Source organism: Microcaecilia unicolor, chromosome 8 (genome assembly GCF_901765095.1).
Source record: "Microcaecilia unicolor chromosome 8, aMicUni1.1, whole genome shotgun sequence".
Classification (NCBI taxonomy): Eukaryota; Metazoa; Chordata; class Amphibia; order Gymnophiona; family Siphonopidae; genus Microcaecilia; species Microcaecilia unicolor.
In genome coordinates, this window is record NC_044038.1 from 179286644 (window position 1) to 179300584 (window position 13941).

The 13941-nt window shown below is 42.6% G+C and overlaps 1 protein-coding gene across 1 annotated transcript; it reads right to left on the reverse strand.

The window, feature by feature from the left end:
• Positions 1-3721: 3721 nt before the first annotated feature.
• Positions 3722-7648, reverse strand: RPL26L1 (ribosomal protein L26 like 1). The gene is given in 3 exon segments (XM_030212314.1): positions 3722-3903; positions 6142-6282; positions 7457-7648. Coding segments are annotated over 3 exon segments (441 nt in total). The 5' UTR covers positions 7628-7648; the 3' UTR covers positions 3722-3774.
• Between the last annotated feature and the right edge of the window lie 6293 nt (positions 7649-13941).

Sequence of the window (13941 nt, forward strand, 5' to 3'; positions counted from 1 at the left end):
CCATATGGCTCCAGCAAAAGGAGGACGGATTGAGCCAGCCGGGTTTTACTTCCATTACTTTCAATGGAAGTAATTGAGCCAGCCGGGATTTACTTCCATTGCTTTCAATGGAAAGCAATGGAAGTAAAACCCGGCTGACTCAATCCGTCCTCCTTTTTCTGGAGCCATATGGTAACCCCCCCCCCCCCCCCTTTACTATGGTGCCCTAGTGATCTAGTGACCTCTTCAGGGTAGGAAGGAACCCCCTTCCCTGTCTGGCACATCTGCAGACTCTCTCTCTCCCCCCCCCCCCATTCAAAATGGCTGCCAAGCGTTCAAGCCACAGTCTCATGTCATGAGACTTCCGCATAAGTCTTCCAAGGTCACTTTACTCAAATAACTTGTTGTCAGTTCATTGGCCTATCCATTTATCCATACAGTTCAAGCTTCTTTTTTTTTTTTTATTCTTTTTAACTTGAAGTTATACAAAAGTCAATACAAAGGGGAGTGAACATAACAGCTGCTAAACAAAGATAATGTAGTTATATTAAGAAACCTTTGTTGAAAGAAGAGTCGAAAGTAGTCCCAGTTTCTTACTAATCTACACATGCATTCATTCTGCACTCTTATTGATACCCTTCTCCTTTGATATACCTCTGTGCCTCCCAGTTTCTTGCACCATACACCTATGTTGGTACATTGTTTCCTCTTCTTCCTATGGAGCCTATCCACCTTGATCATCTAGAACAACTGATCAGTACTATGCCCCAGATTCTATATAAGGCATGGCGAGTAGCAAGTGTTTAAATTATGCACACAACCAATTTACGCATGCTACTAAACTGAGTAATGAGCCAAGCAGTGATAATTAGCAGATAACCAATTATCACTAATTGGCAATTGGAATTTACATGCACTTCTTGAGCCTATTCTAAGCTGCATGCATAAATTCCAACACTGGTAGCTGAAAAGGGACACAGCCACGGAAGGAGTGTGGGCATGCTGGAGGCGTCACTCAAATTTGCATGCACTGTTACAGAATTTAGGGGAACACACCTACATTTAGGCACAAGTATTTACACTAGGTTTGCAGTGGAGTAAATATCCGTACCTACATCAACATCGAAAACTTCATCAACGACCTGGACCTAACCCCTGGTGGATACCCAGCTGACCATAGCTGGACAACATTTACCCTCCTCACCATTGAATCAGTTACACAAGCGACTCATAGGTTTGCCAACACCCACTGCAAACTGGATATATGTCCCAGTCATCTACTCAAATCCGCTCCCGGCTACTTCATAGCAGACCTCACATCCCACCTTAACTTCATGCTACAACAAGGTCTCTTCCCCTAGGAATATGGTAACATCCTACTCACCCCAATGCCAAAAGACACTAAGAAAAACACAAACGACCTCACCAATTACCTCCCAGTTGCGTCTATCCCAGTAGTAGTCAAACTGATGGAAAGCTTGGTGACCAAACAGCTTATGGAATACATGGACAAGTTCTCAATACTACACAACTCACAATCAGGATTCCGCCCCCACCACAGTACTGAAACTGTCCTAGTCACTCTCATGGCAAAATTCAAACAGGAAGTAGCCACAGGTAAAAGCATACTTATCCTCCAATTCGGCATGTCGAGCGCATTCAACATGGTAAACCACAATATACTACTAAGGCTGCTTGGCCAATTTGGGACTGATGGAAACGACCTTAACTGGATCAAGGGTTTTTTAACCAGCAGAACATACCAAGTAAAATCAAACTCAAACATATCACCAGCGTGGAAAGCAGCCTGCGGAGTACCCCAAGGATCACCATAATCACCAATACTCTTCAACATAATGATGATCCCACTGGCAAAGTCCCTATCCAATCGAGGCCTCAACCCGTTTATCTATGCAGATGATCTACATTCCCTTCAGACATGACTTAACAGAAATAACCAATGAAATCAATGACGGCCTGAACATCATGGACTCTTGGGCAAATTCATTCCAACTGAAACTGAACACTGAAAAAACACACTGGCTCATCCTCTCATCTCAACACAACAAGTACAAACCAACAACCATTAACACCCCAGGACATACCCTTCCTACCTCAGACAGCCTAAAGATACTCAGAGTCACAATCGACCACAACCTTACCCTTGAGAGCCAAGTAAACTCCGTAATAAAATGTTTACTCAATGTAGAAACAAACGATTAAAGCCTTTTTCCCGAGAGAAATTTTTCGTAACCTAATACAATCATTGGTCCTAAGCCATGCAGATTACTGCAACGGAATATACGCGGGATGCAAAGACCAACTCACAAAAAAACTCCAGACCGCCCAAAACACGGCAGCCAGGCTGATATTTGGTAAAACACGATTCAAAAGTGCCAAACCCCTCCGGGAAAAGCTGCACTGGCTCCCAATCAAAGAAAGGATCATCTTCAAAATCTGCACTCTAGTCCACAAAATTATCTACGGCGTAGTCCCAGGATACATGACAGACCTCATAGATCTACCAACCAGAAAGAGAATCAGATTATCACGATCATACCTAAACCTACATTACCCAAATTGTAAAGGACTTAAATACAAAGCAACTTACGCATCCTGCTTCTCCTACATAAGCGCACAATTATGGAATGGACTCCCAAAAGCTGTGAAAACAATCCATGACCATCTAAACTTCAGGAAATCACTAAAAACCAACCTCTTCAAAAAGGCTTACCCCACCGATCCACCATAAATCCCCACACCCAGCAACACAGCATAACCAATGATCGTACTGGACAATATACAATCTATATATATATATATATTTTTTTTTTAATCAAACTTAAAAAGTAAACAAAATCTCTACTTCTAAAGAAATGGATCTCAGCCCTGTCCTCAGGACACATCCAACCAGACAGGTTTTCAGGATACCCACAATGAATGTGAATGAGCTAGATCTGCATATAATGGAGGCAGTACTTGAGATTTCTCTCATGCATATTCACTGTGGATGTCCTGAGGACTGGATTGAGAATCCCTGTTCTAAGGTGAATGGTTTGAACTGTTTTTACAATTTAAAACAAAGAAGGTACATTGTTAGAAAGTCCTCTATTTCAAATAGGTACACATTTGCAATCTGATTCTTGCACAAGTGATTTGAGTGCATTGTTTGTCCTCCTGAATACTTAAAAATAATAAGCGAGCAAACAAGCTGAAGATTGTTTTATTACATTTATGTCCGAGATCTGTGTTTCCTTTGTGTACTTACCTAACAAAGTTGAGTGCAGTGATGACCTTTATTTTCACATGCCCAAGTCCAAATTATGAGAAGACGAAGCAGCTTGAAATAGCAACACGTGCATTAGACAGGCTGAATGTATAGAGTCCGATCACACTATTTCATCTGACTGCTAATGTTAAATGACAAGGTAGCAGATGTTCAGGCCTGCGTCTCCTCCTGTCTCGTTTGAATTTGAGACTTGCTTTGCTATAGGCAGCTGAGGTCTGTTTTTTGTTTTTATTTTACAGATACTACAAACCTACTGTATACAAAGCGTGTTAAAATCAAGATTAAGCTGATTGTATTTGGCATATCTGGGTCTATTTGGCTTATTTTAAAAAAATTAATCTTTTATTATTCGGCACTTACTTTTCCCTGTATTTAGCACATGTTGCAATATAAAGTCACTGCATCAGACTGTGAATCCAGGACAACATAAAACAAGCAAAAACCACAACTGCGTAGAAAATGAACAGTTTCTTTTGTTTTTTATTGGTTTTGCACAGTAACCCACTTTACTCCTGCATCTTTTCAGTGCTTTCCTCCTTGTATTTGCCCTTCTCCTTGCCAAACTGGCGAGATTTGGCTTTGCGTTCTAGAATCTTTTTGCGATCCTGGTCCAATTTTAGCCTGGTGATCACCACCTACAGTGAAGAGAAGAGAAAAGCAAACGCTCACCTCAATTACAGTCAATAAAGAAGAGCTTCTCCCATTGCAGCTCCTTGTGACCTTGAGCAAGTCACTTCGCCCTCCACTGTCTCAATACAAACTTAGAATAGTGGTTAGAGTGGAAAATATTGTTTGTTCCTGAATGCAAATCTAACATTCAAATGAGTGCCAGAGATAAAATCCTTGATCCTGTATTTTTCTGAATCCTCTGCACTGGTCCATTACACAAACGAGAAACCAAGCAAGTGGAGGAGTAGCCTAGTGGTTAGTGCACTGGACTTTGATCCTGGGGAACTGAGTTCAATTCCCACTGCAGCTCCTTGTGACTCTGGGCAAGTCATTTAACCCTCCATTGCCCCTGGTACAAAGTAAGTACCTGAATGTATGTAAACCACTTTGAATGTAGTTGCAAAAACCTCAGAAAGATATCAAGTCCCATTTCCCTTCCCCCTTCCCAAGCACTCTGTGTAAGGGGCTGAGGTCTATTATTATTAACAGTGCATGTTACACCTACATTAAAACCACACACCAGTATGTCAAAGTCTGCAGTGAATTCCTTTTGTTTACTTGAATATTGATATTATGCTGGAAACAAACCAAATTGTACCCAGGGGTCCTTAAAGCAGGGGAGAATTGGAAATTTCAGACAACCCTTATCGGTGTTCAAGGACATCAGACGTATACCGAGACTCTGAACACTTGCAAGTGTGTGTATGAAATTCTGTCTTCTAAATTACTATATTTGCAGCATTGCTAGTGTTTTAGCTTCCTGACACAGGACAGTTTGTTGTCTGTTGCCAGCTGCCTGTGCCTGGTTTGCCTTCCTTGAAGGATTCAGCACAGGTTTGTTTGTTTTTAAATATAACATGCCTATGAGAAGTGGGGAACCTGTTAATACTTGCTGTGTTAAAACACACACAAATACCACCTCACTACAACTGCAAAACTTTAGGGTATTTGTCCTGTTACAACTGACTGCAGTACAATGTCCTTCTTAGTTGGAAACCTTTTTAGCAAGGCTTAACTGCTGGGGTAATTAAAAAAAAAAAACAGCATGTCAGGCTTCTGTTCATTAGCAGAGCAGAACCAGAGGATCTGCAGAATAATCCAATACCGAAAAGACAGGAGATGACAAACTAGTGTTAATCCACTCATGGGATGTTGCACTGCAAAACAATCCAATTACATTACAGAAACACACTGCAGCATAAACCAGACCTATCCGATGGCCTGTGAAAGGAGAATCAGCTGGCACTGAGTACATCAGCTTTTATCATATCAGTGTACATTTAGGGTGCTTTCTTCTTGTTGTTTGTTAAAGTGATAATGCAAGCACAAACTTAATCCGGTAGTTAGAAAATCACCAATTTCAAAAGCAAAGCCAAAAAAACTTAACTGCATTTGCTAGAATCTAGGAAACTGCCATTAAGGTTGCAAATCTACATCTTCTATTCTCTCCTATACTATAGAAGCATGTTTAAGAAGAAATGTCTTAAGACACTCAAAGCATCTGGCAACTGCTGTATGCATCACCTGCAATCACTACTCACATACCACTCAGCACCAGAGCACAATCACAAAATATGATCTAAATCTCTTCAGCAACAGATTCCAAAAGCTCTGCTTGCTAGTACAGCACACATGGGCCATGTCAACTACCTGCTCAATGCCAAAATTCTAACACTAAACCTTTCAACAATGTCACCTGACTGGCTCTAGCAACAGCAGTGCTTCTCAAACTTTCTTCTGTTGTGACACACTTGACAGAAAATGCTCACAGGGGTAACACACTAAACACTGTAATTCATAGCTGAATGCAAAAATAAAAATACCCTATGTACCATTTCATTGTTGCTAATAACAGTGCAAGGGGAACACAGAAGCAATGGTGCCCACTGCTAGGATGGAGGAGAGGGGTGGGCCAGAGACCTGCAACATTTCCAGATGAGGCCGGTAGAGACTGGTTAAAACCCACAAGTCATGTACTTGAAGTCTCTCTCCATAATTATCTCCAAACTGCCTGCATACAGGGCTGTTAAGGAAAACACAAAATGTACTGTCAAGTTTTTGGTGGCACGCTAGGTGAGAACCACTGAGCTAGAGGTTTGCTTATTGCATGTAATATGAAAGGAAGCCTCAGTACAAGAACCACAGAGATGCCCATCTGACATGTTTATCATGCCAGAATAGTAACACCTCTTGCTCTGCCATACCTTGCTGGGGTGAATACCAACATGGACAGTGGTGCCATTGGCTTTCTCACGCTGTACCCGTTCAATGTAGGTGACATACTTTTTTCTGTACACCTGGACTACTTTGCCGATCTGCTGACCTTTACAGTGTCCCCGAACGACCTGTACAAAAAAAAAGACTCGGAATCAGTGATGGTCCTCAATCAGCTGTGCACATACAAACAACCACTTTTGTGAGACAGAGGGAAGAAAATGTCTCATCCACTTCTGAGGTCAACAAACACATGAGCTGAAAACCACTCCAATACAGATGAGTTAATGTTCTTCCCATCTAAGTCCTTTGAGGGGAAGACAAGGTGTTCAATATTCTTTCCTCCAACATTTCATGTGCTCTGCTGTCTTATCTGATGTGCCAGATAGTGTGGACAAAATAAATAAATCAAGACAGCAGTCTTCCAGTACTGCTTTATCCTGTACCAGCAGAGCTGTGCTTCTGGAGAAACCTGAAATCTCTGCAGATAGCCACATCTTCAGCAGGTCCAGTGGAAAGTCTCACAACCTATTCTCTGCAGTGAAACCAGCAAGGCAGCTCAGAGGCTGGAGGTGATGAGGAGGAGTAGCCCACAGTTGCTAACACTGTTCTCATGTCCACACTGCATTTCTTATCAGGTAACAGCACTGTCCCTGCATCCCTGTTGCTCATTTCCTGAAGTAGTGAACAGTGTGCATCTCCCCATTACCACTAAGTGACCCAGATTGTTCACTATCGGAGACAAGATGCCGGGCTTGATGGATTACTAATCTGACCCAATATGTCACTCTTGTAATATACTCTTAAACAATTAGTGGTAACACAACCACTGACTGGATATTTATCAGTGTGACTAAAACACAACTTGTCTCCTACGCTGGGTTTTAAGTGTTAATATTAAGCAATTTGTCAAACAAATGCCAATACTTTTAAAATGCAGATAAAAGACTCAGCTATAAAGATTTTACAACCATTTTTTTTCAAACAAAATAGACATGATATTTATACTGCAGTGACACTAGCTTTGGTTTATTCACAATGCTCTCTTTATTTGATGGTCCATGAATTATACTGCATTATATATGAAGTAATTACAAAGGTCAAGTGTACTGTTCTCAATAACTTCAGTTTGATACTTATATCATGCACATAAAAGAACTCTAATATTATTTATCTGGTAATAAGACTATTCCAGCACAAAAGTACAAGAAACTTTAGTTACACCAGGATCTGTTATGGCATCGCTCCTTCCCCGAGCACGTCCTAGGATGCTTAGTCTTACCCTGCATTATGAAATGCACCTACCTGGACTTAATCATCCTTCCGAATGGGCATAGAACGGACATTGTATTTCTGTCTCAGCTCCTTAGATAAAGGAGAGGACATAATCTTCCTGCGAACATGAGAAGGTGCATTGAAATGCCTCTTACGGTTCTTGCTACGGTCAGAGGTAACAAACGGACTGAACTTCATCATGGCTGCAGAAAGAAAACAGCATGTGAAATCAAGGTCAAATAAAACAAGAAAGCCACAACAAACCACATATATTTCATCTCCCTAGCTCATTTTTGTCATAATAATAAATGTATATTCTTCCTAGTAGCACACTATCAGTCTTATTTTTGAAAGTGATGGGCGCCCATATTTCGACCCAAATCGGGAGATGGGCGTCCATCTCGCAAAGGTGCCCAAATCGGTATAATCGAAAGAAGATTTTGGGCATCTTCCACTGCAATCTGTCGTGGAAACGGGCAAAGTTGACGGGGGAGTGTCGGAGGCGTGGTGAAGGCGGGACTGGGGCGTGTTTATCGGCTGAGGAGAGATGGGTGCCCTCGGCCGATAATTGAAAAAAGAAATTTGGGTCACTTTTTTTGAACCCTTTTTTTTCACGAACAAATCCCAAAAAAGTGCCCTAAATGACCAGATGACCACTGGAGGGAATCGGGGATGACCACCTCTGACTCCCCCAGTGGTCACTAACCCCCTCCCACCAAAAAAAAAACAACTTTAAGAACTTTTTTTTCCAGCCTGTATGCCAGCCTCAAATGCCATACCCAGCTCCATCACAGCAGTATGCAGGTCCCTGGAGCAGTTGTTAGTGGGTGCAGTGGACTTCACCCAGGTGGACCCAGGCCCATCCTCCCCTACCTGTTACACTTGTGGTGGTAAATGGGAGCGCTCCAAACCGCCCCCAAAACCCACATCTAGGTGCCCCCCTTCAGCCATAAGTGCTATGGTAATTGTGTAGAGTTGTGGGCAGTGGGTTTGGGGGGGGGGGTTGGGGGGCTCAGCACCCAAAGGAAGGGAGCTATGGACTTGGGAGGTATTTAACTTTTTTTTTTAATTGTTACAAGTGCCCCCTAGGGTGCCCGGTTGGTGTCCTGGCATGTGAGGGGGACCAGTGCACTATGAATCCTGGCCCCTCCCACGACCCAATGCCTTGGATTTGTTCGTTTTTGAGCTGGGCGCCTTCGGTTTCCATTATCACTGAAAATCGAAACCACCCAGCTCAAATCTGCACAAATCCGATGCATTTGCCCGGCACAAACCGTATAATCGAAAAAAAGATGGAAGCCCATTTTTTTCGAAAATACGGTCTGTCCCGCCCCTTCACGTACCCGTTCTCAGAGATAGACGCCCATGGAGATGGGCATTCGCGTTCGATTATGCCCCTCCACGGGGCTCATTTTCAAAGCAGACTTACAAAGATCCATGAATTACTATGCAAGTCTAAGTGCTTTGAAAATACACCTCCACACATACAGAGCCCTGCTACCCTGTTTTTGCAGGGGCCTTCCCAGTGTAAACAGGAGAGATCATGGTCTTTTGGGGACAAAACATCTGACGTTTCTTATTGTATTTACTTATTTTTTTATACAGATCTACAGAAGTGTTACAAAGCTGCACTGAACGTAACAGATCTTTCCAGTGTAGAAAAGGCATCAGTGCTTAATTCTAGGGCAAGGATTCTCAACCCAAGGACTGGGACACAACTAACCAGTCAAGTTTTCAGGCAATATGCCATGAATATGCATGTGAAAAATATACATGCAAATTTATCTCATCATACATATTCATTGGGGATAGCTTGAAAACCAGATTGGCTTGGTGTGTCCTGAGGGTGGGCCTCTTGTTCTAGAGCTAGGTGGTTCTTACATCCATGGTACATCCAAAGCTATTTCATGTCTTTGGCATTTGTTCTAGATTTCATTAACAACCAATCCAGATAAAATACAGTCAGTCCGGCTCTTCCAGTGGGCTTTGGAAATACTTATTCACCTACATTTCAAAAGATCAGCATAGCACATTCTCCAGGCTGGAAAACCATGTTTCAAGTTTTTTTAAATATTGGATATACCACCTACTGACAGGTCCCTGTGACTCACAGGCTCTGAGCAACAGCTTTCTAAAGCTATATGGCCTACAGTCAGGCTCTCCTACCCCCAACAAATGCGCATCTCGCTGCCACGGGAGCATCTGCAGCCCACCTGGTGCTCACCAATGAGGAGGAGGGGGGAATACGAACAGGCATTATGGAGAAAGAGGACCGGGACACAGCCACGGTGCACTCCCACCCCACCTCCATACAGAGCGGCAGGTTCATCTCCTCCCATCCACGGCAGGCCTCGAAGCCAGCCCTCAGCGCACACTTAACTCGTCAGTCTTCTTCTTCCCCCTTCCCTTCCCCCCGGGGTGGGCGAAGGCCTTTCCCATGCTTCCACGCCACAGAAACCGCGCCTGACTCAGGATGGAAGCGGAAAGACTTCCCTGCGCTTCTTACCCAGACACTCAGTCTGCTATGGCCGCCAGAAAAGAGACTTGAAGCTCACTTCCGCCCACACTCGTCAAAGCGGAAGGAGAGCAAGACGGCCTGAGGACAGGCAGGTGCTCAGCTTCTGACAGCGACACCATGCGCTCCTCAGAGGAAGTGTGACTTAGCACCCTCATCCTAAATCCTCATGCAGCTTCATTCCTACAAGCTAAGGATGCAACAGTCACCAAGTTGCTTATGCTCTTTCTATTAACTACACTAATTCAATAATATAGAACGTCAGTAGGAGTAATAGTGCTGGTAAAGCCTGAAGCTGACAGACATGGGAAGCAACTGCTTGCCCTGGGATTTGTAGTATGGAGTCTTGCCACAATTTGGGTTTCTGCCAGGTACTTGTGACCTGGCTTGGCCACTGTTTGGAAAACAGGATACTGGGCTAGATGGACCACTGGTCTGACCCAGTATGGCTACTCTTATGTTCTTATGCTCTAAGCTGAAACTTGATTTCATATAATATTCCTTTATAATCTTTAAAAAGAATATCACAACCTATGAAAAATCTTAATTATACAATCAAGGTTAAGTTGCAGCATTAAACTGAGAGCCCCCTATTTATTTATTTATATAAAGACAAACTGCAGACATCACAGCATACCCTGAAGAAAGTCACAACACAATGGCTTGATGTTTGTCCAGTTACTCAGATGTAACAAGACCTGCACAACTGCAACAATCATGATGTGGAAGTCTACAAATTCATCATGTTTGTACATCGAGAGGAGTCATTGAACCCTTGCCTAAGGTCTGGGATTCTCTCCATAGAGACCATATAGACACAAAGGGGGAAACTGCACATCTTCTCTCCTCCTCTAAATTCACTACTGATACCTATGAACTACTCAGCTCTGTTTTCCATGCTGTCAGTCTTTTCTACATACTCAATATTCAGGCTAGTTTATAATCTTCAAATACTGGATTCCTAAATCTATCCCAACACAACTTTTATATATCCAGCAGCAAGTTCCAATATATAAGGCTCAGTCGCTATTCTTTCAGAACAGTCAATATTATGTATTCAAACACTTATATCTTCAATCAGATCACATATCTCTCACTTGATTTCATATCAGTTTCGCTAGAACCTCAGTGATGTGAATCGCTGCCAATTTAGGCTCCCGCGATGTATACCACATCAAAATCTTCACTGGTTCATTTTTTGTAAATATAAATGTATATATACCATCTCCAAAAATTTACAAAAAGACTTAAACTTAGCTTAGTTTGTCTTTAACTTGTCGGACCCAGGGGATCATCTGCCCGACATGCACGTTTCGCCCAACATGGGCTGTCTCAAGGACATTCCCTTGAAATACATAAATCGCATATTTAGTACTCTTTCCGGACCGCGGCTCTAAACCTATGTCCAGAACAACTTCTCCCACAAATCTAATTTAAAGAGTCAGACTCACCCCGTGCTTTCTCCAGCGTCAGCTCAGCAAAAGCATTTAGTCAGCCAAGATGGCGCTGGCATTTCTCTAAATCAGTTAAATATCTACTCAAAGACTGACGTATCTGGCCCTGCCCCCAGGGTGTTCCACCGGCAGCAGACAACCAATCATGTACTGCTGTCGGTGGCAAAGAGGATATTACTTCAAATCGGGGAAGCCCATTCAATCTCGGCATTTAAACCCTCCGGTACAACTGTCTGAAGCATAAAAATATTAAATTGCTCCCTAAAGTTCAAACGTTTCTTTACTGACCCACACTCATCCTGATTATCTATACATTCTACAGTCCGCCATCTAATATCTTCCCATTTATGCTGTTTTTGAAGCCAATGATTCACCAACGGGGTTTTTAAATTTTGAGTTTGAATCATGGATTTATGTTCATTCAAACGTATTTTAATAGATCTAGCGCTCCTGCCAATATAGATTAGACCACAAGGACATGTGGCTGACTAAATGCTTTTGCTGAGCTGACGCTGGAGAAAGCACGGGGTGAGTCTGACTCTTTAAATTAGATTTGGGGGAGAAGCAGAGATGAAGAATGCTGTGTTTGTACTGAGGCACATTAGGAGGCTAAGTTTGGTACTATAAAGCATCTAGAAGTGTTACAGAAATTATCAATAATAGTAGTAGTTGGATTCAGAGACAGGTCATACTTAGCCCTGGCATCAAGTGAACCCCTAGTTTAACAGGCATATCCAAAATAATTACACACCACATCTATTACATGTTAAAGGTGTATCTAGCTATCTGTTGTACCACTTTTTGTACAAATTCATACTAGAAATCAGGCCCAAGTTCTTCCTTTATTCTCATTATCTTTGTCAGAGGTGAAAGGTGTATCAGATGCATAGCTTAGTTTAAAATCTTGAATAAACACATGGAATAGCTGTGAACACTTGGTGGTTGGGAGGCAGGGATAGTGCTGGGCAGACTTATACGGTCTGTGCCAGAGCCGGTGGTGGGCAGCGGGACTGGTGGTTGGGAGGCAGGGATAGTGCTGCCAGAGCCGGTGGTTGGGAGGTGAGGATAGTGCTGGGCAGACTTATACGGTCTGTGCCAGAGCCGGTGGTTGGGAGGAGGGGCTGATGGTTGGGAGGCGGGGATAGTGCTGGGCAGACTTACACGGTCTGTGCCCTGAAGAGCACAGGTACAAATCAAAGTAGGGTATACACAAAAAGCAGCAAATATGAGTTGTCTTGTTGGGCAGACTGGATGGACCGTGCAGGTCTTTTTCTGCCGTCATCTACTATTCTCTCACTCTCCTTGTGTACTGAGTTGTGGAGGGTTTATGATAGCAGTGTATGTTCCTATATAACAAAGGTATAAGAATTATAATACATGACACTATCCAGCAATACCAGCCTGACACTGAATGCAGACTCTAGCTGATCTCACCTTTCAAGCAGAGGAATGTTGTGTAATAAGCCTCGGCCTTGCACACTGTCAAAAGAACAATGTTGAGGGTGCCAATGTAGCAGAATAACAATGTTGTTATCATCACTGATGTCACGACCAGACCAGTGAAGGACTATTGGAATTTCCCTTGTAGTTGGAGAGGCGCCTTGGCTAGAAAAATACTGCATATTGTTTATGAAAACCTGTCTCATTGTCAAGCTGACCCCTTCAACGTTGTGCCAGTGAGACAGTATTGTGGCCTCTCAAGTCACAACATCTGAGATAAAGTTATTTATTTATTTAACACATTTATACCCCATATTTTCCCCACTAGTTGTAGGCTCAATGTGGCTTACACAAGACTGTAGGCAGGCTACAGTTCAGAAAAATACAATTAAACAATGTAATAGTAAAATAGCAAACATATAGGTATCAAATTGGACAACAAAGATAGTAAAAGTGAAAAAGATGATAAGGTCCATGGATTTTGCTGTATCAAAGTAGAGGTACATTAGGTTGGGTCAGGAAGGTAAGCCTTCTTAAACAGGGTGGTCTTCAATAATTTCCTGAAATTTAGATGGTTCGGATTTAATTTTAGGAAGTGTATTCCACAGCTGTGTTCCTATGAAGGAGAAGCTGGATGCACAGGTAGACTTGTATTTAACGCCGTTGCAATCTGGATAATGTAGATTTAGGTAGGATCGGGAAAAACTGGAACTGTTTCTGGGTGGTAGGTCAATTAGATTTTGCATGTATCCAGGAACTTCTCCATAAATAATCCTGTGAACCAAGGTGCAGACCTTGAAGGCAATACGTTCCTTAATGGGGAGCCAGTGTAATTTTTCTCGAAGGGGCTTGGCAGATTCAAATTTTGATTTACCAAAGATCAGTCTCGCTGCTGTGTTCTGTGCAGTCTGAAGTTTCTTGATTATCTGTTCTTTGCAACCTGCATAGATTCCGTTGCCGTAATCTAAGTGGCTTAGTACCATTGATTGTATTAATTTGCAGAAAACATCACGGGGAAAAATGGTTTTATACATTTAAGTTTCCACATCAAATAGAACATTTTCTTTGTGGTGCAATTTACTTGGGTTTCTAGGGTCAGGTTCCGA